The sequence below is a fragment of the Scyliorhinus torazame genome, chromosome 19, assembly GCF_047496885.1.
Source record: "Scyliorhinus torazame isolate Kashiwa2021f chromosome 19, sScyTor2.1, whole genome shotgun sequence".
Lineage (NCBI taxonomy): Eukaryota > Metazoa > Chordata > Chondrichthyes > Carcharhiniformes > Scyliorhinidae > Scyliorhinus > Scyliorhinus torazame.
In genome coordinates this window covers 94705886-94732438 of record NC_092725.1, presented here as the reverse complement: position 1 = coordinate 94732438, position 26553 = coordinate 94705886, and the positions used below count along the sequence as shown (strand labels likewise).

Sequence of the window (26553 nt, the reverse complement as noted above, 5' to 3'; positions counted from 1 at the left end):
GAGGGGGGGGGGGGGGGGGGGGTCACAATCTAAAATAAGCAGAAGGTCATTTAGGACTGTGATGAGGAGAAATATCTTCAGTCAGAAGGTTGTGAATCATTGGAATTCTTTATCCCGAATATGTTGATGCTCAGACATTGAGTATGTTCGACAGATTCTTAGCCTCAAAAGGAACTGGAGAGCAAATGAGGAATATGGGAATTAGACAGAAAGGTGGAGTTGAGGTAGAAGATAAGCCTTAGCTAATTGGCAGAGCAGACTTCTGACACCGTATAGCCTACTCCTGTTCCTATTTCTTATGTGCCAGCTCTACTTTTTAGCCTCATATCCAGTACCTGGGATAAGTTCACTTGCAAATTTCAAGTGATAACTGCACAATGGACGGTCAACAAACTCAATGGGTCCTGGTGCTCATGGGGTCTTACAGGATTTTATTTTTCTTATTTATACTCAGGATGTGGGCATCAATGACAAGGCTGCAATTTCCTAATTGTCCTTGAGGAGGCATTGTTGGTTGGCCTTCTTCTTGAGTGCTGGTGGTGCTTTCGACAGACTTGAGTAACCACTTGAGAGAACGACTGAGAATCAACGAAGATGGTTTGAGACTGGAGTCACATATACGCCCAGACTGGGTAAGGATAGCATATTTGTTTCCCCTAAAGGACATTAGTGATCTCATTGGATTTTTCGGCAAACTGACAGTTTCATGATAGCTTTCACCCAGATCAGCCTTTTATTTGCAGATTTTAAAACTGAATTTAAAATTTCAATCTCCTGTGGATGGATAAGGCACCAGTCACCAGTCCGGAACACTACAAGACCCCATTTTTCACATGTTCCACCGAACAGAAGAACTGAGTAAATCTCCAATCTGACAGCATAAATTAGTATAATTGTTCATTATTATCCCACTCTATTCAACATAAAATGAACTGGTTTACTTTTACAATCATGGAACAGTGGTTAGCACTGTTGCCTCACAGCACCAGGGACCTGGGTTCAATTCAAGACATGGATGGCTGTCTGTGTGGAGATTGTACGTTCTCCCCATGTGGGCGTTGGTTTCCGCTGGGTGCTCTGGTTTCCTCTCACAGTCCAAAAATGTGCAGGTTAGGTGGATTGGCCATTCTAAATTGCCGATTAGTGTCCACGGGTGTCCCGGTGGGGCTACAGGGATGCGGCAGGGTGGGTGGGGGAGTGGGCATGTGTAGGGTGCTCTTTCGGAGGGTCAGTGCAGACTCAATAGGCTGAATGGCCTCCTTCTGCACTGTAGGGATTCTATGATCTAATACAACAAAGAAGGAGGCATGGAGGCAAGGAACGGTGGCACAGTGGTTAGCACTGTCTCAGCGCCAGGGACCCGGGGTCAATTACGGCCTTGGGTGACTGTATGGAGTTTGCACATTCTCCACGTGTCTGTGTGGGTTTCTTCCGGGTACTCTGGTTTCCTCCATGTGCTCTGGTTTCCTCCCACATTCCAAAGATGTACAGGTTAGATGGATTGGCCATGTTAAATTTCCCCTTCAGCTGTGCAGATTAGGTTAAGGGGTTATTGGGATGGGGTGGGAGAGTGGGCTTGGGTGGTGAGCTCTTTCAGAGGCTTGGTGCAGACTTGATGGCCAAATGGCCTCCTGCTGCAGTGTAGGGATTCTATGGAAGCCATTCAGCCTATTGTGTCTGTACCAACTCCTTGATAAAATTTCCCAATTAGTTCCGCTCACCCAGCTTTCCCCATAGTCCTGCTATCATTTCCATTGAAGTATTTTGAATGGTCCTATTGGATCTGCTTCCATCGCCCTTACAGGCAGAGTCTTCCGCTCACAACGCTGTATTAAAAAAAGCTCCCTCATGTCAACACTGGCTCTTTTCTCAATCATCTTCAATCTCTGTCCTCTGGGTAAGGACCCTTCTGCGACTGGAACAGTTTCTCCTTATTGATTTTATCAAAATCATTCAGAATGTTTAACACCTCTATCAAACATCTTCTTAACTTTCTCTGATCTAGGGAAGAACAAACTCAGCTTCTTCAGTCTGTCCACACAACTGAAGTCTCTCATCCTGGCGCCTCAATATTGTTGGTGAAAAGAGGTGTCTTTGCCTCTGATGTTTGCCAAGCTTTGTGCAGTCTGTATATCCATCAGAGTCATTTTCAAAATTGCACTGGAGAATATTAAATGTCTAAACTTGGTAGCTCATAACATCAGAATACTTCCATTGTTGGCTAATCTGACCAAGATGATTATATTGGAAGTTGCTCCTTGTTGAATGTGCAGGTCTATATTAAAAACTTCCGTTATGAGGCAACATTAATATGTTACCATAGCAACAGGTGTTCTTTCCCATCAGATATCAGTTACTAAATGAACATTTACCACATGTCTCTGCATTGTCTACTCAGAGCAGGGCTAGAAATTAATTGTGCAGTCCCAACCTACCGTCAGATTGCTGCTTTGGGAGTGACAGAGCTGATAACATCATCAGCTTGCTGGTTTATTTGCCTCACAGCTCAGCAACCAAAATCTTCTATTCATGGGTGACATGAGATCATTCCTAGGGAGTCCTAGGTAAAGTTTGAGTGCCCATTCTAATTAATTTCCACAATTATATCAAAACTGTTTGCACAGACAGATGTCCTGGTTCATCATTTTAGTGTCCGCCATGACTCAATGGGTACAGCACTCCCACTCACCTCTGAGTCAGAACCATAGAATTTACAGTGCAGAAAGAGGCCACTCGGACCATCGAGTCTGCAGCGGCACTTGGAAAGAGCACCGTACTTAAACCCACACCTCCACCTTATCCCCGTAACCCAGTAACCCCACCTAACCTTTTGGACACGAAGGGGCAATTTAGCACGGTCAATCCACCTAGCCTGCACATCTTTGGACTGCGAGAAGAAATTGGAACACCAGAGGGAACCCAGGCAGACACAGGGAGGTAAAACTCCACACAGACAGTCAGCTGAGGCCGGAATTGAACCCGGGTTCCTGGAGCTGTGAGGAAGCAGTGCTAACCACTGTGCAACCATGCCACCAAAGACAGTGGGTTTTAGTTACACTCCAGAGACTCGAGCATAACACAACATCTAGGCTGACATACCTAGTGCAGTGCGGAGGGAGTGCCAAACTGTCAAGAGTGCTGTGTTTTGGGTGAGATGTTCAAATTGGTAAACCCTCTCAGGTGGGAGCAAAAGACCCCTCGCCACGATTTGGAAGAACAAGGAGTTTGCACCGGATTATCTCATTGTTGTTTGCGGGAGCTTGCTGTGTGCAAATTGACTGCCACATTTCCTAGATGGCAACATTGACCATACTTCAAAACTAGTTCAATGACAGTAAAACATTTTGGAACATCTGGGGCGGGATTTTCCCGGAACTGGCCGGATGGCCCGACGCCGGCACCAAGAGCGGCGCGAACCACACCGGCGTCGGGCCGACCGGAAGGTGCCCGGGGGCTAGGCCAGCGGTGGAGGGGTTAGCGCCGTGCCAACCGGTGCCGAAGGGCCGACGCGAGTTTGCGCATGCACAGAACCGCCGCCGTGGTTCTGCACATGCGCCGACTGGTCGGCGTGTTTCCTGCGCATGCGCAGGGGGCTCTTCTCTGCACCGGCCATGGTGGGGCCCTACAGAGACCAGCACGGAAGGAAAGAGTGCCCCCACGGCACAGGCCCGCCCGCAGATCAGTGGGCCCCGATTGCGGGCCAGGCCACCGTGGGGGCCTCCCCCGGGGCCGGATTACCACGCGCCTCCCCGAGGACTCACCTAGCCAGTCTCCAAGCCAGGTCCCGCCATGATGGAATGGACCATGTCCGTTTCACGCCGGCGGAACTGGCCAGGAAACGACGGCCGCTCGGCCCATCGGGGACCGGAGAATTGCCGGGGGGGGGGGCGCTGCCAACAGCCCCTGACTGGCGTGCCGTAAACCCCGCCCCACCCAAGAACCGGCGCCGCAGAATACAGCAGCCGGCGTCGGAGCAGCGGGGCGGGATTCACGCCGCCGCCCCCAGAGAATCCCGCCCCTGGAGTTTATGAGGCATGCTATGAAAATGCCTTTCTTTCAAGCCAAGGATTTTCCCAACAATGAGGCAACATTGTCAAAAATAAATGGCCAGGCCCTGGTAAATATTCAAAGCAACAAGGACAAAATTTTTTTTAAATTACATTGTGGGTGTAATTCTCCTGTTTCAAGTCTAAGTGCTCCTGCCAGTGTGGAATTGAGGTTGTTTCTCCCTGGCACTGGGAGCAATGTTGACGTGTTATTCAATGGCTCTTAGAAATTGCTGGCAAGCCCCCCTCAATTGCTGACAAGCACCCACCCAAGAAAGCAACACCTCTTTATGGGCTCACCAAATATCCTCTTCTGAGCCCCCTCCCGCAGTCCCATTAGGTCCCCTCCTTCCTCAGTCCTCCCTCAGGCCCTACCCTTGCACTCCAAGAGATGGAATGGAGATGAATACCATCCCTAAACTTGCCTCCATAATGCTGAGGAGCGGTTGGGCTGAGCTGGAGGGGCTCAGGTTAGGCGTTTTCCCTGGGATGGGGGTTGTTTGGCAGGTCTTCACACCTGTAAGCCTTGAAAATCATTAAACTGTCTTTCAGCATGTCAAGTTTCAGTTGATGTGTGGGAATCTTCCAGCATGTCAATATCAATGATCCATAAGAAGAAAGTGTAAGTGTTCTCTCTGCAGACAGATGCTCTGTCTAAGTGCTGCCCCTGTACTTGGTCTTTCTAGGAAACTCTTCAGAACAAAGACACAGCCTCTTTTAAAAAACTGTGGCTAAAAATAATACCTGTTCAAAAGAGAAAACACTTCAGAGTTATTGGACCCCTATAGAACTGCATAAATAAACAACGATTATCCTTCCTTTGAAATTGCTTGGACTTGTCAATCAAGAGGCTTGTGAACGGCAATAGACGGTGAAATTGAACGTAAACAATGCAGTCCAAAGCTTTTTTGGCTTCTAAGCACGCACAGAGGCTCGAAAAAGTTAAAGGGCAATGAAATTGGCTGTGATAAAACAACTTCAAAGGTTTCTACCACATTAAAGGGAAGACTTTCACCTTCTTTGCACAGATCATTGATAATCACATGCTGAGAGATTCCAACACATCAGGTAGCAGCCCCGAAGAATTCCCCACTGTACCTTCCAAATCTTCAAGAAGATCTAATGCATGTCATAACCATTGAATTTGTTTTCAAGTACAGTTAGACTGACACATGTTGGTAAGTAAGGTGTAAGTGCAGCAATTTCTTGACACTATGAACCTCATTAAACCTCGTTGGTTTTGGGCACACCTTTATCCCAATATGAATTTGAATGTTTACATTCCCAGTGGGAAATCTCACCTGATATTAAAGTTTGCAATGACAAATTCAAAAACCACTTAAGGTCACTAACTCTGGGTATTCCTTGAGGCTTCATCAATTCCCTCCAATTCCCCAGCTCCCCAACCCTTTGCTTCCCTTATTGGGTATGCCCGCTACCAGTGCCTCGTCTAATGGGACAAATCTCTTAATTATCCCATCAGATGAAACTCAACTCTCAGTCAATCAGCCTATTTTCCCATATCCAATATTTTTACAACTAATAAACAGGAAATTCAAAGAAAATTAAGAAGAAATGCTGGATTCTCCAATTCTGGGGCTATGTCCCCACACCGGCGTGGGAACGGCAGGAAAATTGGCGAAAGCGACCATCAATTTCCCGTTCTGCTGGGGGCCAGCAGGGAGGCAGGGTAGAGCACCCAGCTCTAGCTGCCGGTACGGCCTGGAGAATTGCCTGGTCCGTGGCCGCGCATACGCACGGCAGAGGCCTGCAGTGGCCGCCCCGTGCTTCATGGCTGCGAAATAGTTTCTCCCTTCGGCCGGCTTGTGCGCCGCGGACCGTCCCACCACAGTGCCCCCAGCCCCAAATAGCCTCTGCCCGTGGATCGGCCCTCCCCCAACTGTGGCGGCGCCGAACTGAGTCCGCAGCCGCCACACCGGGTTAAGCGACGGATGAGACCACACGTGACCCGCGCCATCGGGAACTCAGCCGGTCAGGGGCGGAGCATGGGGGCCTGAGGCAATGGCCTGAGGCCGTCGATACGTTACACGGCATACTCATAGGAGCGCCGCCCCGTTTCGTCAGAAATTTGGATTCTCTGGCCGTTCCCCGAAAGCGATTCCGACATCGGAGACCGGAGAATCCAGCCCATTATTTTTATATCCATTTATGGCTTTTCTCCTGGATTTGGGCAGTGATTAACTCAGCAGGGTAGGCCTATATTCTCAGCATTTTAGAAAATTGAGATGTATTCTCAAGGAAACACTTAAAATTTGCGAGGGCTTGAAAGGGCAGATGCTGTTTCCCCGGGGTGGAGAGAGATCTAGCAGCCACATTGCTCCCAAGAAGCAGCACAGTGCAGCTGGTAGATGCTACAAGATCCCACATCCAGGATCTATTGGGCAAGCCACGCCTCTCGAGATCTAATGCGATCTCATGAAACATCGCAATATGAATGGGCGGGGTTACATTCTGGCAATTCTGCACATTACAGTGAGACCGCTAGTTTCCAAGATATAACCAAGGCATGGGATCAAACCCCCCTCCTTGGAGGCCTCGGGCAAGCGCCCTTCAGTGCTGGTCCACAAATGGGAACCAATGGAACTGCACTCGTGGCGGGTCTCCCAGGGGATTGGAGGCCCTCAGGTGCTTGCCTTCCAGGCAGGGTAGCATCCTGAAACTGCTTGTCCCACCTGGGCACCATGGCACTGCCTGCCTGACACCCTGGCAGTGCCCCATGGGTGCCAGCCTGGCACTGCTAAGGTGCCCATCTGTCACTGCCAGCTAGCAGGAACACTGCAAGGGGGCCAGGCTGGCATTTTTTGCGCGGCGAGGATCGGGCCGAAGGTGCCCTGCGTGGGTGTGGGGGAGTGCGAGGAACCCCTTACACATGAGTTGGGGCATGGGATTTGGGGGTCACGTCGGGTGTTCCAGAGATCGGGACGCAATTTAAAGATGGCGTCCTATTCTCTTTCTGCACTGAGGAGTTCCGGCGAGCAGAGCTCCTCAGTGCAGGGAACAGGGCTAAGTGCAGCCTCGGCTGTGCATTCCCTGCGGAGGCCCACCGATCTACCTGGATGGGTGTTAGATAGTGGTGTGTTTCCCGACATTCCGAACGCCAGGAAACAACTGGCTAATTGCACGAAGGGACTCTGTCCCCATTCGGGTAGTTTGTGACCATAGTTTCAGGTTAAGGAATTGGCCATTTAGGACTGAGCTGAGGTGAAACCTCTTCACTCATTGGGTTGCAAATCTTTGGAATTCTCTACTCCAGAGAGTTGTGCATACTGAATCATTGAGTATATTCAAGACAGGGATAGATAGATTTTTGGTCATTAAGGTAATCAAAGGAAATGGGAACATGGTAGGAAAGTGGAGTTATGTAAGCTGATCAGCCATGACTTTATTGAATGGTGGAGCAGGCTCGAATTTCAGTCTGGTTATATTCCTTTTGCCAATCACTACCCAATCTCCACATCCAAGATAAAATATCACAATCTCATGTTTTATACTCTTTAATAAAAAATCATTCTTTTCTTCATTAAGAACTCAACGTATTCCAGTTCACAACTAATGGAAAACCTCAGAAGACCAAAATCCTTCTACTCCACTCTTCCACCATTGGTTACCATATGTTACATTCAGTACATCATTGTTAATGAGGCGTTAATGGCTAGGCATCCTACAAAAAGATAGGTAGAATGCAGACACTAACCACAGAAAGATGTAGTAGCCAATCGACTCCTTTCAAGTGGTGGGGCCCACATGCTCCAGAGCCCATGGCATGCTGGGTAGGTTACACCCTGCAGGAAAGCAATGGTCATTTTTATTCACTTTTGAAATGGAACACAGCAAAATTAGAATTCACAACAACAGCAAGTCACACAGTATCCAGACTTGGACATAAATTTACCATTCCTTCATTGTCACTGGGCCACAATGCTGGAACTCCCTCGCTACGTTTAAAAAAAATGAAGTTCCAGGATGTGGACGTCGCTGGTTAGACCAGCATTTATTGCCCATCCCTCGTTGCCCTTCGGAAGGGGTGATGAGCCGCCATCTTGAACCAGTGCAGTCCCTGAGGTGTAGGTACACCCACAATGCTGTTAAGGAGAGTGTATTTTGACCCCGTGACAGTGTAGGAATGGCGATATATTTCCAAGTCAGGATGGTGAGTGACTTAGAGGGGAACATCCAGGGGGTGGTGTTTCCAGGCATCTGCTGCCCTTGTCCTTCTAGATGGTAGCGGTTGTAGGTTTGGAAGGTGCTGCTTCAGGAGCCTTGATGAGTTACTGCAGTGCATCTTGTAGATGATACACACTGCTGACACAGTGCATTGGCGTGGAGGGATTGAATGTTTGTGGATAGGGTAGCAATCAGCAGGCTGCTTTGTTCTGGATGGCATTGAGCGTCTTGAGTGTTGTTGGAGCTGCACTTATTCAGGCAAGTGGAGAATGTTCCACCACACTCCTGACTTGTGCCTTGTAGATGGTGGACAGACTTTGGGGAGTCAGGAGATGAGTCACTCACCAAAGGATTCCTAGCCTCTGACATGCTCTTGTAGCTACAGTATTTATATGGTTAGCTCAGTTCAGCTTCTGGTCAATGGTAATGTCCAGGATGTTAATAGTGGGGGATTCAGCAATGGTAATGCATTGAATATCAAGGGGCAATGGTTAGACCCTCTCTTCTTGGAGATTGTCATTGCCTGGCACATGTGTGGCGAGAATGTTACTTGTCAATGGTCAGCCCAAGCCTTGAAATTGTCCAGGTCTTACTGCATCCGGACAAGGAGTGCCTCAGTGTCTGAGGAGCTGTGAATGGTGCTAAACAGTGTGCTATCATCACTGAATATCTCCACTTCTGACCTTATGGTGGAAGGAAGGTCATTGATGAAGCATCTGAAGGTGGTTGGGCCTAGCATACTACCCTGAGGAACTCCTGGACTGAGGACATGGAGCTGAGACGATTGACCTCCAACCGCCACAACTATCTTGCTTTGTGCCAGGTATTTTGTTAAAATAAATTTAGAGTATCCAATTCATTTTTTCCAATTAAGGGGCAATTTAACGTGGCCAATCCACCTAGCCTGCACATCTTTGGGTTGTGGGGGTGAGACCCACGCAGACATAGGGGGAATGTGCCAACTCCACATGGACAGTGATCCGGGGCCGGGATTGAACCCCGGTCCTCAGCGCCGTGAGGCAGCAGTGCTAACCACTATGCCACCATGCTGCCCCCTTCAGCCATTTCTTGATATGATATGGAGTGAATTGAATGGCTGAAGACTGGCATCTAGGGACCTCCGGATGAGGCGGGTGTGGATCTTTCACTCGCCATTTCTGATTGAAGATTATTGTACATGATTCAGCCTTATCTTTGGCACTGATGTGATGGGTTCCTCCATCATTGTGGATGAGTGTATTTGTGGAGCCTCCTTATCCAGTGAGTTGTTTAATTGTCCACCATTCACGAATGGATGTGGTCGGACTGCAGAATTCTAATCTGATCGGTTGGTTGTGGAAATGCTTATCACTGTTTATCACTTGCTGCTTATGCCGTTTGGCACACTAGTCCTGTGTTGTAGCTTGACCGGGTTGTCACCTCATTTTTCGGTACACCTGGTGCTGCTCTTGGTATGCCCTCCCGATCTCTTCATTGAACCAGTGTTGGCCCCCTGACTTGGTGGTAATGATAGAGTGGGGGATATGCCGGGCCATGAGGTTACACATTGTGGTTGAGTATAGTTACGCTGCTGCTGCTGATGGCCCACTGTGTCTCATGGATAGGCAGTATTGAGTTCCGAGATCTGTTTGAAATCTACCCCATTTAGCACAGTGGTAGTGCCACACAACACGATGGAAGGTACCTCAATGCGAAGACAAGAATTTGTCTCCACAAGGACTGTGTGGTGGTCGCTTCTACCGATACTGTCATGGACAGATGCATTTGTAGCAGGCAGGTTGGTAAGGATGAGGTCAAGTATGTTTTTTCCTCGTGTTTGTTCCCTCACCACCTGCTGCAGTCCCAGTCCAGCAGCTATATTCTCAGTATAGCACTCTGACCGTTCCTGCAGCACGTGGACTGCAGTGGTTCATGAAAACAGCTCACCACCAGCTTCCAAAGGACAATTCAGGATTGGCAACAAATGCTGGGCCTGCCAACAATGTCCACATCCCAAGAGTGAATAATTTTATTTAAGACCGAAGGTCGTTTTTACAACACAATAATAAACACAATTGGCTCTTATGGTAAGAAAGGAAAGTGGTCACAGTGAAGTCATTTCTCTTGTATTTCAGATATCCCAAGTCAAGGAAAAACTTTCAAATGTAGTCATTGTTGTTGTACAGGCAACCAACTTCACAGAATCACACAGACGGAGAGGCCATGTGGCCCAATGAGTCTCTTCCAGCTCTTTAAAAGAACATTCCTGTTATTCCCACATAGCTGCTCTTGCCCCATAGCCCTGTAATTTGGGCACATTTGGACAGAGAGTCTTGAGCTGAAGGTGGTGGTGTAATGGTTTTGTGAACTGTTGCAGTCCACGTGCTTCAGGTGCACCTACAGCGCTGTTGGAAGAAGTTCCAGAATTGTGAAGTGCAGTGGAACTTGTACATTTTCATGGATCCTGCATTTGCTTCAGGGAGCCACACTAAAGGGATGCGAGGTTCAGTAAACTGGTGTTAAGAAATCGCAGTCTTGTCAGTTTATGCACGGACGGGAAAGTCAGTGAACTTACATTTAAATCTCGGAATGAGCAATGTATGAGTAATTGAGGATTTTGCTTTCTGCCGATTCTAGGAGGCATGAATTTATAAGCCTACATCAATTGGATACTTTTGAACGACAACTTGAAATAATCACAAAGGAAAATTCAGCCCATCCATCCAGAAACATTCTGCTGTTTCTCCCACCCACTCCCTTTGCCTCATTAAATTGTTTCTTCAATGATTCCAGGGATTTCACCTCGACTATTCTATCCAAAGGCTTGTTCCACATGGTAACCACTCCCTGCGTGTATCAATATCTTCAAGCCCAGTGGGAGGCCACTCAGTCCTTTGTGCTTGTGCTAGCTCTTAAGACATATCCAGATAGTCCCGACACTCAACTGCACTCTCCCCATAGCCTTGCAAATGTTCTCCCTTCAAAAAGATCTCAACAAGAATTTACTGATATCAGTTCTCAGTTTGACTTTTACGAGTTTGATCCACTGATCCTCCCAGTCATATTTTCACAAACTAGTTTAAATTAATATTCCAGATGTATCTCTCCTCCTACCTTTAATTGTGCATTTACCTCTATAAGATTGTCTCTCAGGCTGAGAAGCCCAAAGGCATGTCTCAGCACATTAGAACAGAGGCCCAAAGCGCCCCAAATTGTAGGGCCGTCTTTAAATACTCCAGGCAAGCTATCAGCCTCTGTGGAGCTTCCAGAGACAGCACCTCTATGCTTCAGGAGAACTGAACTTTGAGTTATATATTCCACTAGAATTCCTCACTCATTCCCTCCCATCACACACACCCCTCCCCCACCTTACTTATAAGCATAATAATAGCCTACTCTCCTCTCCCTTTCCAGAGCTAGGTTAAAGACCCAGAACAAAGGAAGTAAGGAAGTTGGCTGTGGTGGTTGGAGGTTAATCATCTCAGCTCCAGGACATGACTACAAGAGTTCCTCAGGGCAGCGTCCTGGGCCCAATCATCTTCAACTGCTTCATCAATGACCTTCCCTCTGTCAGATAGTCAGAAGTGGGGATGGTCGCTAATGATTGCACAATGTTCAGCATCATTTATGACTCCCCAGATACTGACACAGTCCATGTCCAAATGCAGTAACTCATGGACAACATTCAAGTTTCGCTAAGTGGAAAGTGTCAGGCAATGGCCTTATCCAAAAAAGAGAATCTAATCAGGTCCCCTTGACATTCAACAAGATTACCATCACTGAGTCCCCTAGTATCAACTGCTGATGGTTACCAATGTCCAACAACTGAATTGGATCAGCCATATAAATACTGTAGCTACAAGAGCAGGTCAGAGGCTGGGAATAATTCACCTTCTGGCTCCCAAAATCCTGTCCACCATCCAAAAGGCACAAATCAGGAGTGCAATGGAATACTCTCCACTTGCCTGGTTGAGTGCAGCTCCAAAAACACCACTCAGGACAAAGCAGCCTGTTTGATTGGCAACCCATCCACCACTTTCAGTATCCACTTTCTCCACCATCGACACACAGTAGCAACAGTGAGTACCATCTACAAGATGCACTACAGCAACTCACCAAGGCTCCTTTGACAGCACCTTCCAAACCGACAACCACTACCACTTAGAAGGACAAGGGCAGCAAATACACAGAAGCCTCACCAGCTGCAAGTTCCCCTCACTCACCATCCTGACTTGGAAGTTTTTGTAAGGGCCCCGAAGAATCCAGCACGAGTTTTAAGGATACAAAATAATAATGTTTATTTACTATAACAATATATACATAACAGTAACTTACCTTGCTACCTTCTCCTTCCTCCTGGTTCCTGGACTGGCCAGCTTATTTATAGTAGGAGTTTCTCCGCCCCCCTCATTGGGGAAGTTCATACTCCCATAGGATTGTGGGATAGTCATTAGTCCCCAGCCAATCGTCAGTAGGCAGGTTATAACATCCCTCCCCCCCAAAGTCCAAGGAATCCACCGTAGGCCCTGGCGAAGGAAGGCGTCGAACTAGTTTGGCCGCAGGCCGGACGCCATTTGCACGCGGCGCTGGATCAGGCGGCGTATAACTTGACGGAGACCGGCGCTTCCGTAATGAACGGCGCGGTTGTACATCCACGGCCTGTGGACCCGAGGATTCCCCCTCTGATTCATCCTGTGTCTCCATCTCAGAGTCAGAGTCTGCTGCCTCCGTCATGTCAGCGTCTCTGTCCCCATTCGGTCCCGTAACGACCTGCGCAGGCTTCGAGTGAGGCACCAGTGGAAGATTTGGAGGACTACCTTCCCTTGTTTCTGGTCTTTGCCGCTGTTGAACTGAGCTCCGGGGGCGGGGAATCTTTTGCGGGGATGATCTTCTGGACCGGACGTGGTCTACATGTTTTCGCTGGAGACGACCCTGGGCTTGCACTTGGTACGATATAGGGCCCGTTTGGCGAAAGATTACACCAGGAACCCATTGGGCACCACCAGCAAAATTCCGCACGAACACTGGGTCACCGGGGGCAAACTGCCGAATCGGACGATGCCGAGACAATCCCGGTCCCTGCCGATCTTGTGTGCGGCGTACTTTTGCGCCAATGTCCGGGAAGACCATACTAAGGCGGGTGCGAAGTCTCCGGCCCATTAGGAGTTCTGCGGGAGCTACCCCAGTCACTGTATGGGGGGTGGTCCTGTACGTAAACAAAAACCGAGCAAATCTCGTGTCCATTGATCCGGAAGACGGCTTCTTTAGGCCTCTTTTGAATGTCTGCAATGCGCGCTCTGCCAACCCATTTGAAGCCGGGTGGTAAGGGGCAGTGCGGATATGGCGGATGCCGTTCATCTTTGTAAACCTAGCAAACTCCTCACTCGTGAATGGAGTGCCATTATCCGTGACCAGCACCTCGGGGAGGCCATGCGTGCTAAATGATAAACGCATTTTTTCAATTGTTGCGCAGGACGTTGTCCCCTGCATCTTATGCACCTCCAGCCATTTGGACTGGGCGTCAATTAGTAGAAGGAACATGGATCCGTGAAAAGGGCCTGCAAAATCTGCATGCAAGCGTGCCCAAGGCCGCCCTGGCCATTCCCAGTGATGTAGGGGCGTGGCCGGCGGAAGCTTCTGATGCTCCTGGCAAATGGAGCAGTTTTGGGCCACCTTCTCAATGTCGGTGTCGAGGCCTGGCCACCAGACATAACTCCGGGCCAACATTTTCATCTTGGTCACGCCCGGATGCCCATTGTGCAAGTCTGATAATATCAGCTCCTGGCCTTTTTCCGGGACAATCACACGCGTCCCCCACAAGAGGATGCCGTCTTCAACACTGAACTCTGACAGCTTGGAGGAAAATGCCCGCAACTCGCCTGGGAGCTGTCTATGCTGCCCACCATACAGGACTATGTGCCGAACCTTTGACAGGACTGGCTCCGTCTGGGTCCACTCACGGATCTGTGATGCCGTGACAGGCAAGGTGTCCATAAAATTTAGGGTTGCGACCACCTCACCGGTCGTGGGGGTCGACATGGGGCCGGTCGATAAAGGCAATCGGCTCAGTGCGTCGGCATTTGCTATCTGCGTACCTGGTTTGTGCTCCAGAGAATACTCATATGCAGCAAGCAACAAAGCCCAGCGCTGGATCCGTGCAGAAGCAATGGGCGGTATTGGCTTATCCTCTCTGAAGAGTCCCAGCAGGGGCTTATGATCAGTCACGATAGTGAAATGGTGGCCGTACACATACTGGTGGAAGCGTTTCACCGCGAAAACCACTGCCAGGCCCACCTTCTCGATCTGCGCGTACTTCTTCTCCGCTGCAGTCAATGTGCGGGAGGCGAACGCTATCGGTCGCTCGGCCCCGTCTCCATCTTGTGGGACAGGACAGCCCCAATATCATACGGGGATGCATCACATGTGACGAGCAAAGGCTTTCCAGGATCATAGTGGGTTAGTAACCCAGACGACGACAATTGTTGCTTTACCCGCCGGAAAGCGGTTTCTTGCGGCTGACCCCAAACCCAGGTGTGATTTTTCTTTAGCAGAAGGTGCAAAGGGGCCAGCGTAGTTGCCAGATTGGGGAGGAACTTCCCGTAATAGTTTACGAGACCGAGAAAAGAACGAAGATGCGAAATGTCAGTCGGGGTGGGGGCATGTTGAATTGCCCGCACCTTCTCTGCGACGGGGTGCAGACCCTCGCGGTCCACCCGATAACCTAGGTAGACTACTTCTTTTGCCTGAAATACGCACTTTGTGTGACGTAAACGGACTCCAGCCTCCGAAAGGCGTTTAAGGACAGCCTCCAGATTTTCCAAATGCTCTTGCTCCGACGTCCCTGTAATCGACACGTCATCTAGGTAGACAGCCACACGTGGTAAACCTCTCAAAATGCCCTCCATAACACGTTGAAAAATTGCGCAGGCAGAGGACACTCCAAAGGGCAACTGTGTATATTCATACAGGCCCCAGTGTGTGTTAATTGTTACATATGGTCGGGAGGCAGGGTCCAGCTCCAACTGCAAGTAGGCTTGACTCATATCTAATTTTGTGAATGAGAGTCTGCCTGCAGGTTTCACGTAGAGATCCTCTATGCGAGGCATTGGGTATCGGTCGAGTCGGGAAACTGTATTCACTGTAAGTTTATAGTCGCCACACAAGCGAACTGTGGCATCTGGCTTCATTACTGGTACAATTGGTGCTGCCCAGTCAGCAAAACGGACGGGCCTGATAATACCCAAACTCTCCAAACGAGTGAGCTCCCCTTCTACCTTCTCGAGCAAAGCGTAAGGCACTGGGCGCGCCCGGAAATAACGCGGCGTGGCTCCTGGTTCAACTTGGATACGGGCTACGGCCCCTTTTATTTTCCCAAGATCAGGCTGGAATACCTCTGGGTATCGTCCTAGCACTTCAGTCAACCCTCCAGAAACTGTTTGGAGGATGTGCTGCCATTGCAACCGCAAATGGCGCAACCAGTCCCGACCCAACAGGCTGGGCCCATGGCCACGCACTACGATAAGTGGGAAACGCCCCTCCTGGCGTCCATAGACAACAGGGGTCATTGTAGTTCCTGCAATGTCCAGTGGTTCCCCCGTGTAGGTGGCCAACCTGGCCTGTGAGTCAGTTAGTGTAAGGGTCTGTATACCCTGCTTGATGCGGTCGAATGTCCTCTGGGCGATCACGGAGACCGCTGCGCCAATATCCAACTCCATCTCCAGCGGGTGGCCATTGACCCGTACTGTCACCTTAATGGGGGCCACACGGGGAGCTGCCGCACAATGCAGCTGCAGGCAGTCGTCCTCCGTCTCCGCGTCCTCAGGAGTGGTCGCCGCAGGTTCATCCACATGGAAGGTACGGCCTCTGGGCTGGTCCCAGTTACGGCCCCTGGGCTGGTCCCAGTTTCGGTCGGAAGGACGGCGCCTCTGGCGTCCCCAGGACCGCCGTCCACGACGGGGTCGGCGCCTACAAGTCTGACACGGACATGGCTCCTCATCCATTGGATCTGGAGAAGGCTCCCTTCGGGGAGGAATGTCCGATGGCCACTGGCGCCGGTCTGGTCGTTGCCTCGCCCAAGGTACCGCAGGAGTGCGGGGGGACGTTTTTGGGCGGAAAGGGTTGCGCCCCAAGGCATGCACTTCCATTCCCTGTAGCTCCTGTACTCCTCGCTCTGCGCTCTCTCGGGACAAGACTATTTGTATTGCCTGTTGAAAAGTCAATGTTGGCTCCGCTAACAACTTTCTCTGGGTGGCCGCATTGTTAATACCGCAAACCAAACGGTCGCGTAACATTTCTGACAAGGTCTCACCATAGTCACAGTATTCTGCAATCCCGCGTAGCCTGGATAAAAAAAATCGGCAAGGGATTCTCCAGGGGTCCTCTCAGCGGTATTAAACCGGTAACGTTGGACTACCGTGGACGGGGTTGGGTTAAAGTGTTGCCCCACTATATTCACAAGTTCGTCAAACGTTTTGGTGTCCGGCGCAGCTGGGTACGCAAGGCTCCTAATCACCCCAAACGTATGCGGCCCGCAGGCAGTGAGCAATATGACCACCTGGCGCTCGTTTTCAGTGATATAGTTTGCCCGGAAATAGTAACGCATCCGTTGCGTGTACTGGTTCCAGCTTTCCAGCGCAGCATCAAAAACATCCAAACGTCCGTACAGAGGCATGGTATAATAGAAAACAACTTCCAACCTGTATCCAACAAAAATCCAGGGAGGTGGCTTCAGCAGTGCAGACAGCCATTCACTTTTACCTTCGTCGCCAGTTTTGTAAGGGCCCCGAAGAATCCAGCACGAGTTTTAAGGATACAAAATAATAACATTTATTTACTATAACAATATATACATAACAGTAGCAGTAACTTCCCTTGCTACCTTCTCCTTCCTCCTAGTTCCTGGACTGGCCAGCTTATTTATAGTAGGAGTTTCTCCGCCCCCCTCATTGGGGAAGTTCATACTCCCATAGGATTGTGGGATAGTCATTAGTCCCCAGCCAATCGTCAGTAGGCAGGTTATAACAGAAGTGTACCACCGTTCCTTCACAGTCAAGGGGTCAACATCCTGGAGCTTTCTTCCTAACAGCACAGTGGGTGTACCTACACCATATGGATTGCAACAGTTCAAGAAGGCATCTCACCACCACCTTCTCAAGGGCAATTAGGGATGGGCAATAAATGTTGGCCCAGCCAGCAAAGCCCACATCCCATGAACAAATAAAACAAATTCCAGCCATTAAATGAATGAGATTATTACATACAATTACCTGAATCAGATTACCCCAGAATTTGGAGCAGCAACTGATAACGAAACTGAGAAGATAGTGAATGTCACCGTATCAAGCATTTTATTTTAGTGCACTTGGCAAGAACGCACATTTCGCTTTCCATTTCTTGTTGCTGCAGCCAGTTCAAATTCAGTTTAAACAGCCCCTAAACTTTACACAGTTTAACAATGATGTCAAAATAGAACACGGGACATTCCAGCCCTTCCTGTCAGTGGGAACTTCCAGTCCTGCCGAAGGCAGCCCTGCCGCACTGGGTTCGCCGGCAGCAGGATGGGTCAGCCGTACAAAACGGCGTAGGCATCGGCGGAACCAGAATTTCCCACCAGCGGCCAATAGCGAATCGCCTCCGCTGCCAGAACACACGCCATAGCGGCCTGGGGGGGCAGGGAGAGAGAGTGAGAGAGAGAGAGAGGGGGGGGGGGGGGGGGCTGCAGAAAATCCTGCCCATTAATATGAGTTGTTTAATTTTTTTTAACTCATTCATTTTGACCCAACTATAGTGAAGGAATGGTAGGTGAATTGGCCACTATATTTGACTCAACTATAGTGAAGGAATTGGTAGGTGAAGGTAGGTGAATTGGCCACGCTAAATTGCCCCTTAATTGGAACAAAATAATTGGGTACTCTAAATTTATTTTTAAAATAAGAATGATGTGTGCCTTGTGGAAGAACTTGCAGGGGGTGGTGTCCGCACAAGACTCCACACTTGTCCTTCTGGGTGGTAGAGGTCGTTGATTTGGAAGATGCTGCCAAAGGAGCCTTGCTGAGTTGCTGCACTGCATCTTGTAGATGGTACACACTGCTGCTACTGTGACAGTGGTGGAGAGGTGGATGGGTACCAATCAAGCGCGTTGCTTTGTCCCGGATGTTGTTGAGCTTCTTAAGTGTTGTTAGAGCTGCGCTCATCTTGGCAAGTGGAGAGTATTCCATTACACTCCTGCCTCCTGGAAACATTAAGTTGATTACATTGCAACAAAAACGCAACAAATTCAGCATTCATTTTGTCAAATCCAGTTATATTTCCCAAACCTCAGAATGTGAGTATAAAGGTGCTTGTATAATTCTTTCACTTGACCTCTTCACTTAAAAGGAAGTGAAAACAAGTCCACTTTGTTGTTTATCCAGGTCTCTGCAACTCTATCATTAAGGTTATAACACACATGGCGGCCATTCAGCCCATTGCACTGTGCTAGTTCTCTGATGGACATATTGGGCGCGATTCTCCCAAAGGGAGTCAAAGTCCCGACGCCGGAATGAAAACCTGAGTGTTTCACTCCGGCGTCGGAGCCCGCTCCCAGCCCCCTATTCTCCTGCCCCCGGGGGGCTAGGAGCGGGGTCGCGTATTTTACACGCGCTGGGCCTTGGCGCCGCGTAAAAAGTGACACCGCGTAAACGACGCGGCCGGCATCATGTAAATGAAGACACCCGCGCATGCGCGGTTGCCGTCCTCCCCGAGGCCCCGCAAGAAGATGGCAGATGGATCTTGCGGGGCGGCAGAGAAAAGGAGGTCCTCCTTTTGAGAGGTTGGCCCGCCGATCGGTGGGCCCCGATTGCGGGCCAGACCCCATCGGAGGAAGGAACCCCTCTCCCCCCCCCCCACACAGGCCGCCCCCCCAGCATTCCCGCACAGTTCCCGCCGGCAGCGACCAGGTGTGGACGGCGCCGGCGGGAACCTGTCGTGTCGGAGCGGCCGCTCGGCCCATCCGGGCAGGAGAATAGCGGGGGTATCGGAGAATCGCCATTGTGAGTGCCTCCAGCTGGGCGATTCTCCAGAACTCGACGGGGCCATTCTCGCCAGTTGGGAGAATGGCGGGATGGCGTCGGACCGGCGTCGCGCGATATAATGGCGCGGCCGGCAATTCTCCCAACCGCGCAGCCTCGTAGAATCGCGCCCATTATTCTATTGTTATTCCAGTTTCCCTGTTCTTTCACCATTTGACCCATTGCCCCTGTGCTATCTCGCTGAATGGTCGATGGTTGTTGTCCCAGTCCCCTGCACCTTTATGTAGATTTAAAACATACCTCCACAAGGCCTTGAAGTATCCTTACAAACAAAACACAGCCAAAATGTATTCTTGCTGCTGATGGGATGAGCATGTTCAGTGTTGAGGTCAAAAATATAGCAGCTCCAAAAACTCTAGAGTTAAAAGAGCACAAAGAAACTTGAAAAGTAACAGTAGTTAGGTCATTAAGTTTGTTCATGATGAGTATGATCTTCACCAACAACTGTGCTGAATATAAAGCATCATTTTAATATTATCTTGTCCATTATGTTTTTCACTTCATTATTTGGACAGTTGTTTGAACAGTTGAAAGCTGAGTCAGCTTGGAGAGTGTCACTTTTTCTCCTTATGTTAATTCAACTTCCTCACACTTGGTTTCAGTAATTCTTTGCAAGATACTGTCCTGATGATGTAAACCAGGTTTGGCGAAAAGAAAGTAGGAGATTTGATCACCCTACTCATTGTTTTAATTTCACAGTGTGTGTCATTTTGCTGCAGCTGGCCTCCCACACTCAATGGTTGGAGAATGCTTCAGGGAGGTTGGAGTCCAGAAGCAAGTACTGAGCGTGCAGTCATATTAGTGGTGTTGAGGAGTATGGAGGTGGGTCCAGATGTTAGGGGAGTAGTCACCAATCCCAGTGAATGTCTGATCTGCAGTTCCAAGGATGGGGCTGCAATCAATCTTTGGATCCCAGGGTAAGGGGTGCCCATTGTGAAATAGAGAAGATGGGCCGGGATGGATGGGGGTGGAGCAGCAATCCTGCTTCTCGTGATCAACAAACAGTGCCGCAAAGACACTGTTTCCCTATTCCATGCAATAGTAATTGCCTCCCTTCAGCCCTCAAACTTACCAATCCCTGGGAAAAGCATTGGCCAGGGATAAAGCTGAAAGATAGGTCAAAATTCACTGCATGCAGTATCATTAAAATGTTCAAATTGCCAATCCGTCAGCTGAGAGAGGATGTGAGACTCAGTGCATGACAATGGGCCAGGATTTCAGGAAGTAAACATTCCCAATCCCAGAATGCGGTCAACTGGAAAAACACACAAAAAGGATAAGGTAATTCAGCCCCTCAAACCTGATCTATCATTCAGTCAGATAATAACTGATCTTTACTTCAACTCCATTTTCCTACCTTTGCTCCATATGCCTGATACCCCCAAAAAGCTACCTATCACAGTTTTGAAACCTCCAATTAACTGAGAGCATCCTCTTACAATAAAGTAAGCATGGACATGAGGCCATCATGAGGCATTGTATAGATGTGTGAAGATGCATAGAGATATCTAAAGGAAGTAGGTGATGCCCTTAATATAATCTTCCTGAGTTCTCTCAATTTGGGAATTGCTCCTTTAGATAAGAAAATTGTACAAGAGCAAAGCAAGGAATTCTAGACCTGTCATCAGGAAATTACTAGAGTCTATAATTAAGGTCAGAGTGAACACTGCCTGGCAAAGTTAATTGAATTTTTTGAAGAGCTGACTCAAGTAGTGTAGTAGTGGTGAATGTCTATGGATCTAATTTACATGGACTTCTAGAAGGCATTAGATAATGTCCCTCAGGAGGGACTGTCAGCTCAAGTTAAAACTCATGGAATTGAAAGCAATGGGTTGATGGTCAGGAAACAGAGAATAGGGGTAACAGGCAGGTATACTAATTGGCAGGATGTGACTAGTGGTGTCCCACAAGGATCTCTATTGGGGCCTCAACTATTCTGCACATTCATTGACAACTTAATTAATGGTGTACAAACCAAACTTAGCAAAATTCCAATTTATCAATGACACAAAGAGTAGCAGCATTCTAAATAGAGGAGAAGGAAGCATAAAATTGCAAAGAAATGTTGATAGATTAAGTGAATGGGAAAACTGTGGCAAATGGACGTCAGTGTTGCCAAATGTGAGGTCACCACTTTAGACCAAAGGGATAGAACAGGAGACTTTCTAAATGATAAGTGCCAGAAATAGTAGAGGTCCAAAGAAACTTGGGAGCCCAGGATCAGAGACCATTGAAGGCCAGAATTTTCCAGCCATTCACACCGGTGTGATTTTCTGGTCCTGGCGACAGCAGACCCCCCATCGTGGGTTTCCCAGCAACGAGGCGTGAATTCATCAGGAAACCCTATTGACAACAGCCAAACCAGAGAAACAGCCGAAACAGCTGACTCCGCCACCACATTTTTTTCCCTAAAATTTAGAGTACCCAATTCATTATTTCCAATTAAGGGGCAATTTAGCGTGGCCAATCCACCTACCCTGCACATTTTTGGGTTGTGGGGACGAAACCCACGCAAACACGGGGAGAATATGCAAACTCCATACGGATAATGACCCAGAGCCGGGATCGAACCTGGGACCTCAGTGCCGTGAGGCCGCAGTGCCCACCTCCGCCACCATGAAACACGCGGCGGGTTGCGAGGAAAATCCCACCCCAAATGTTATGAATGGGTACAGAACATAATTTAAAAGACTAATGGACTTCTAGATGACTAGAATACAACGGGGTAGAAGTCATGCTGCAGCTATACAAGGCCCTGGTTAGACCACACTTGGAGTTACTGTACGCAGTCCCGTGCACCTAATTTCAAGTAGGATATACTGACTTGTATATGAATGCAATGTAGATTTAAAAATAATAGCACTTGGACTCTATTGGTTAAATTAATAGAAACATTGAAAGAATCTAGGATTTATTCACCAGAATTTAGAAGATTAAGGGGTTATTTGATTAAAGTTTTCAAGATATTACAGGGAACCGGGTAGACTAGCAAAATCATTTCCCCTGGTTGGGGAGCCTTTGGCCATGGGTCAATGTCTAAAAATTACAGCCAGTCCTTTCAGGATTGAAATCAGGAAGCACTTGTACACACAAAGGGGAATAGAAGTTTGGAATTCTCTTTCGCAGATGGGAACTGATTGATTGATAGATTTCTATTAGCCAACAATATTAAGGGATATGGAGCACAGGCAGGTATATGGAGTTCGGTCACAGATCCTCCATGATCTCACTTAATGGCAGAGCAGACTTAGTCGAGGGGTTAAATGATCTCACCTTGGGCGCAATTCTCCGCTCCGGCACTGGTTGGGAGAATCCCCTGGCGCGCCATTTTTCCCCGCGACGCCGTTCCGATGCCCTCCCGCGATTCACCCAAGCGGCGAGAACGGCCCCATCAAGTTCTGCGCGGCACAGGCCGGAGAATCGCCCGGGACATCCAAAATGGCGATTTTCCGATACCCCCGCTATTCTCCGGCCCGGATGGGCCGAGCGGCCTTCCCAAAACGATGGCTTCCCACCGGCGCCATCCACACCTGGTCGCTGCTGATGGGAACAGCGCTGGGGGGGCAGCCTGTGGGGGGGTGAGGGGGTTCTTTCACCGGGGTAGGACTCAAAAGGGGTCTGACCCGCGATCGGTGCCCACCGATCGGCGGGCCGGCCTCTCTGAAGGAGGACCTCCTTTCCTCGGCGCCCCGCAAGATCCATCCGACATCTTCTTACGGGGTGGACGGCAACCACACATGCGCGGGTTGGCGCCAGTTACGCGGCGCCGGCTGCATCATTAAAGCGGCGCCACTTTTACGCGGCGCCAATGCCCGGCGCGCGCTGACGACGCTGCTTTCGCGACACGCCCCCCGAGTTTCTCGCGGCCCCGATCCTAGCCCATTTTCGGTCCCTGGATCGGTCTAGATCGGGGCCGTTTCGCGCCGTCGTGAACCTTGACGCCGTTCACGACGGCGTGGGCACTCAGTCGCGGGAGCGGAGAATCGCACCCAGGATTCCTATATTCATCCAGCTTCAGAACACTGGGTTTGGTATATCTCCCAAGTTATTTTCTACAGCAAGTGGCAAGCAAACTGTGTTAGAATAGTTTAGTCTAGTGGTAACAAAGGCATGAATGAAGATGTAATGGTATTGTCACCAGACTAGTAATCCAGGGGATGGTGTAATGGCATTGTCACTGGACTAGTAATCCAGGTGATGGTATAATGGTATTGTCACCGAACTGGTAATTCAAGGGATGGTGTAATGGTATTGTCACCGGACTAGTAATCCAGGCGATGGTGTAATGGTATTGTCACCGGACTAGTAATCCAGGCGATGGTGTAATGGTATTGTCACCGGACTAGTAATCCAGGGGATGGTGTAATGGTATTGTCACCGGACTAGTAATCCAGGTGATGGTGTAATGGTATTGTCACCGGACTAGTAATCCAGGGGATGATGTAATGACATTGTCACCGGACCAGTAATCCAGGCGATTGTGTAATGGTAATGTTACTGGACTAATAATCCAGGCGAAGGTGTAATGGTATTGTCACCGGACTAATAATCCAGGCGTCGGTGTAATGGTATTGTCACCGGACTAATAATCCAGGCGACGGTGTAATGGTATTGTCACTGGACTAATAATCCAGACGACGGTGTAATGGTATTGTCACCGGACTAATAATCCAGGCGACGGTGTAATGGTATTGTCACCGGACTAATAATCCAGGCGATGGTGTAATGGTATTGTCACCGGACTAGTAATCCAGGCGATGGTGTAATGGTATTGTCACCGGACTAGTAATCCAGGCGATGGTGTAATGGTATTGTCACCGGACTAGTAATCCAGGCGATGGTGTAATGGTATTGTCACCGGACTAGTAATCCAGGCGATGGTGTAATGGTATTGTCACCGGACTAGTAATCCAGGGGATGATGTAATGACATTGTCACCGGACCAGTAATCCAGGCGATGGTGGAATGGTAATGTTACTGGACTAATAATCCAGGCGGTGGTGTAATGGTATTGTCACCGGACTAATAATCCAGGCGACAGTGTAATGGTATTGTCACCGGACTAGTAATCCAGGCGATGGTGTAATGGTATTGTAACCGGACTCGTAATCCAGGCGGTGGTGTAATGGTATTGTCACCGGACTAGTAATCCAGGGGATGATGTAATGACATTGTCACCGGACCAGTAATCCAGGCGATGGTGGAATGGTAATGTTACTGGACTAATAATCCAGGCGGTGGTGTAATGGTATTGTCACCAGACTAATAATCCAGGCGACAGTGTAATGGTATTGTCACCGGACTAGTAATCCAGGCGATGGTGTAATGGTATTGTAACCGGACTCGTAATCCAGGCGGTGGTGTAATGGTATTGTCACCGGACTAGTAATCCAGGGGATGATGTAATGACATTGTCACCGGACCAGTAATCCAGGCGATGGTGTAATGGTAATGTTACTGGACTAATAATCCAGGCGGTGGTGTAATGGTATTGTCACCGGACTAATAATCCAGGCGACAGTGTAATGGTATTGTCACCGGACTAGTAATCCAGGCGATGGTGTAATGGTATTGTAACCGGACTCGTAATCCAGGCGGTGGTGTAATGGTATTGTCACCGGACTAGTAATCCAGGGGATGATGTAATGACATTGTCACCGGACCAGTAATCCAGGCGATGGTGTAATGGTAATGTTACTGGACTAATAATCCAGGCGATGGTGTAATGGTATTGTCACCGGACTAATAATCCAGGCGATGGTGTAATGGTATTGTCATCGGACTAATAATCCAGGCGACGGTGTAATGGTATTGTCACCGGACTAATAATCCAGGCGACGGTGTAATGGTATTGTCACCGGACTAATAATCCAGGCGATGGTGTAATGGTATTGTCACCGGACTAATAATCCAGGCGACGGTGTAATGGTATTGTCACCGGACTAAAAATCCAGGCGACGGTGTAATGGTATTGTCACCGGACTAGTAATCCAGGCGATGGTGTAATGGTAATGTTACTGGACTAGTAATCCAGAGACCCAGCGTAGTCCTAGGTTTCAAATGATGAACTTTGAAATCCATAAAAAATCTGGAATTAAAAGTATAATGATGACCTAAAACTATTACAATTGCCATAAAAACCCATCTGGCACACTAATGTCCTTTAGGGAAGGAAATGTGCCATTGTTACCCGGTCTGGCCTACATGTGACTCTCAATCCACAGCAATGCGGTTGACTCTCATATGCCTGCTGAAATGGAGGGCAGTAAGGCAATAAATACTGTCCCTGCCAGCGACGCACACATCCAATGAATAAAAAGAAATTATATAGCTAGTTCTCAGCTCAGTGTTGCTCCTGTACAACTGTTGCACGAGCTCACAGTCAATCACCATCAATATTAAGCTATCAGAGGGTTAAATACCAGTGGGAAATTCAGTACATGCAGCTAAGTATCTGGTGAAATGTTGAAATTATGAATTCCAAATTTCATTGCCAGCAGTTTTCAAATGTTGCCTTTGGGTGAGATAAAGAGAAAGAAAGTAATATTTACCAACTCTCTAACCTACATCAACCATTAGGATTTTCAGAACCCAGTAGCACTGGGCTATTTACTCCATTGCTGAAACATGGAATTAATGGGTTTTGAGTGAGTTACAATCAAGCCCAACGTGTCTGTTTATCTCTCATCTCCTCTCAAACATTGATATATTTATGCCCGATTCTTCGATGACTCAATGAATAAGAGACTTGTACATTATTCTGAACATATTCCCTCATCAAACATAAACAGTAATGGATTTCTCAGTCAATAAATATTCCTGCTGACAAGCGGACTTCAGAAGTGACGCAAATTCAAAATGACATGCCGGGGGAGACCATTAAATGATTGCTGATCATAGATATAAAACCAGAACTGAGAGATTATAATGACCAAGAAAGATTGAACAGACTAGGGCTCCATTCTCTCGAAAAGAGAGGGCTGGGGTCTTTGAAATAATGAGAGGGTTTGATTTGTTAGATGCAGAGAAGATATTTCAACTTGTAGGGGGAGTCAAAAGCTAAGACACATAAACATAAGGCAGTCACTAATTAACCCAGCAGGGAATTCAAGAGTCTTTACCCAGAAGTTGGTAAGGAAGTGGTTCAGGTGCATAGCATAGAGGCATTTAAATATAAACTGGTTAATCACATCAGGGAGACAGGAATGGATGTGATGAGGGGGGCGAGCTGAAGAAGAATGGGAGGAGGCCCATTTGGAACAAAAGCACCGGTA

General features: G+C 48.6%; 1 protein-coding gene across 1 annotated transcript in view; it reads right to left on the bottom strand.

Moving 5' to 3' along the window:
* slc17a8 (solute carrier family 17 member 8) overlaps positions 1-26553 on the bottom strand; it is a 124540-nt gene that overhangs the window by 51724 nt on the left and 46263 nt on the right. The window contains exons 4-5 of the mRNA XM_072484832.1: positions 19520-19634; positions 7762-7849 (exon numbers count right to left, since the gene is read on the bottom strand). Coding sequence (XP_072340933.1) covers positions 7762-7849; positions 19520-19634 — 203 coding nt within the window. The remainder of the gene's footprint in view (positions 1-7761; positions 7850-19519; positions 19635-26553) is intronic.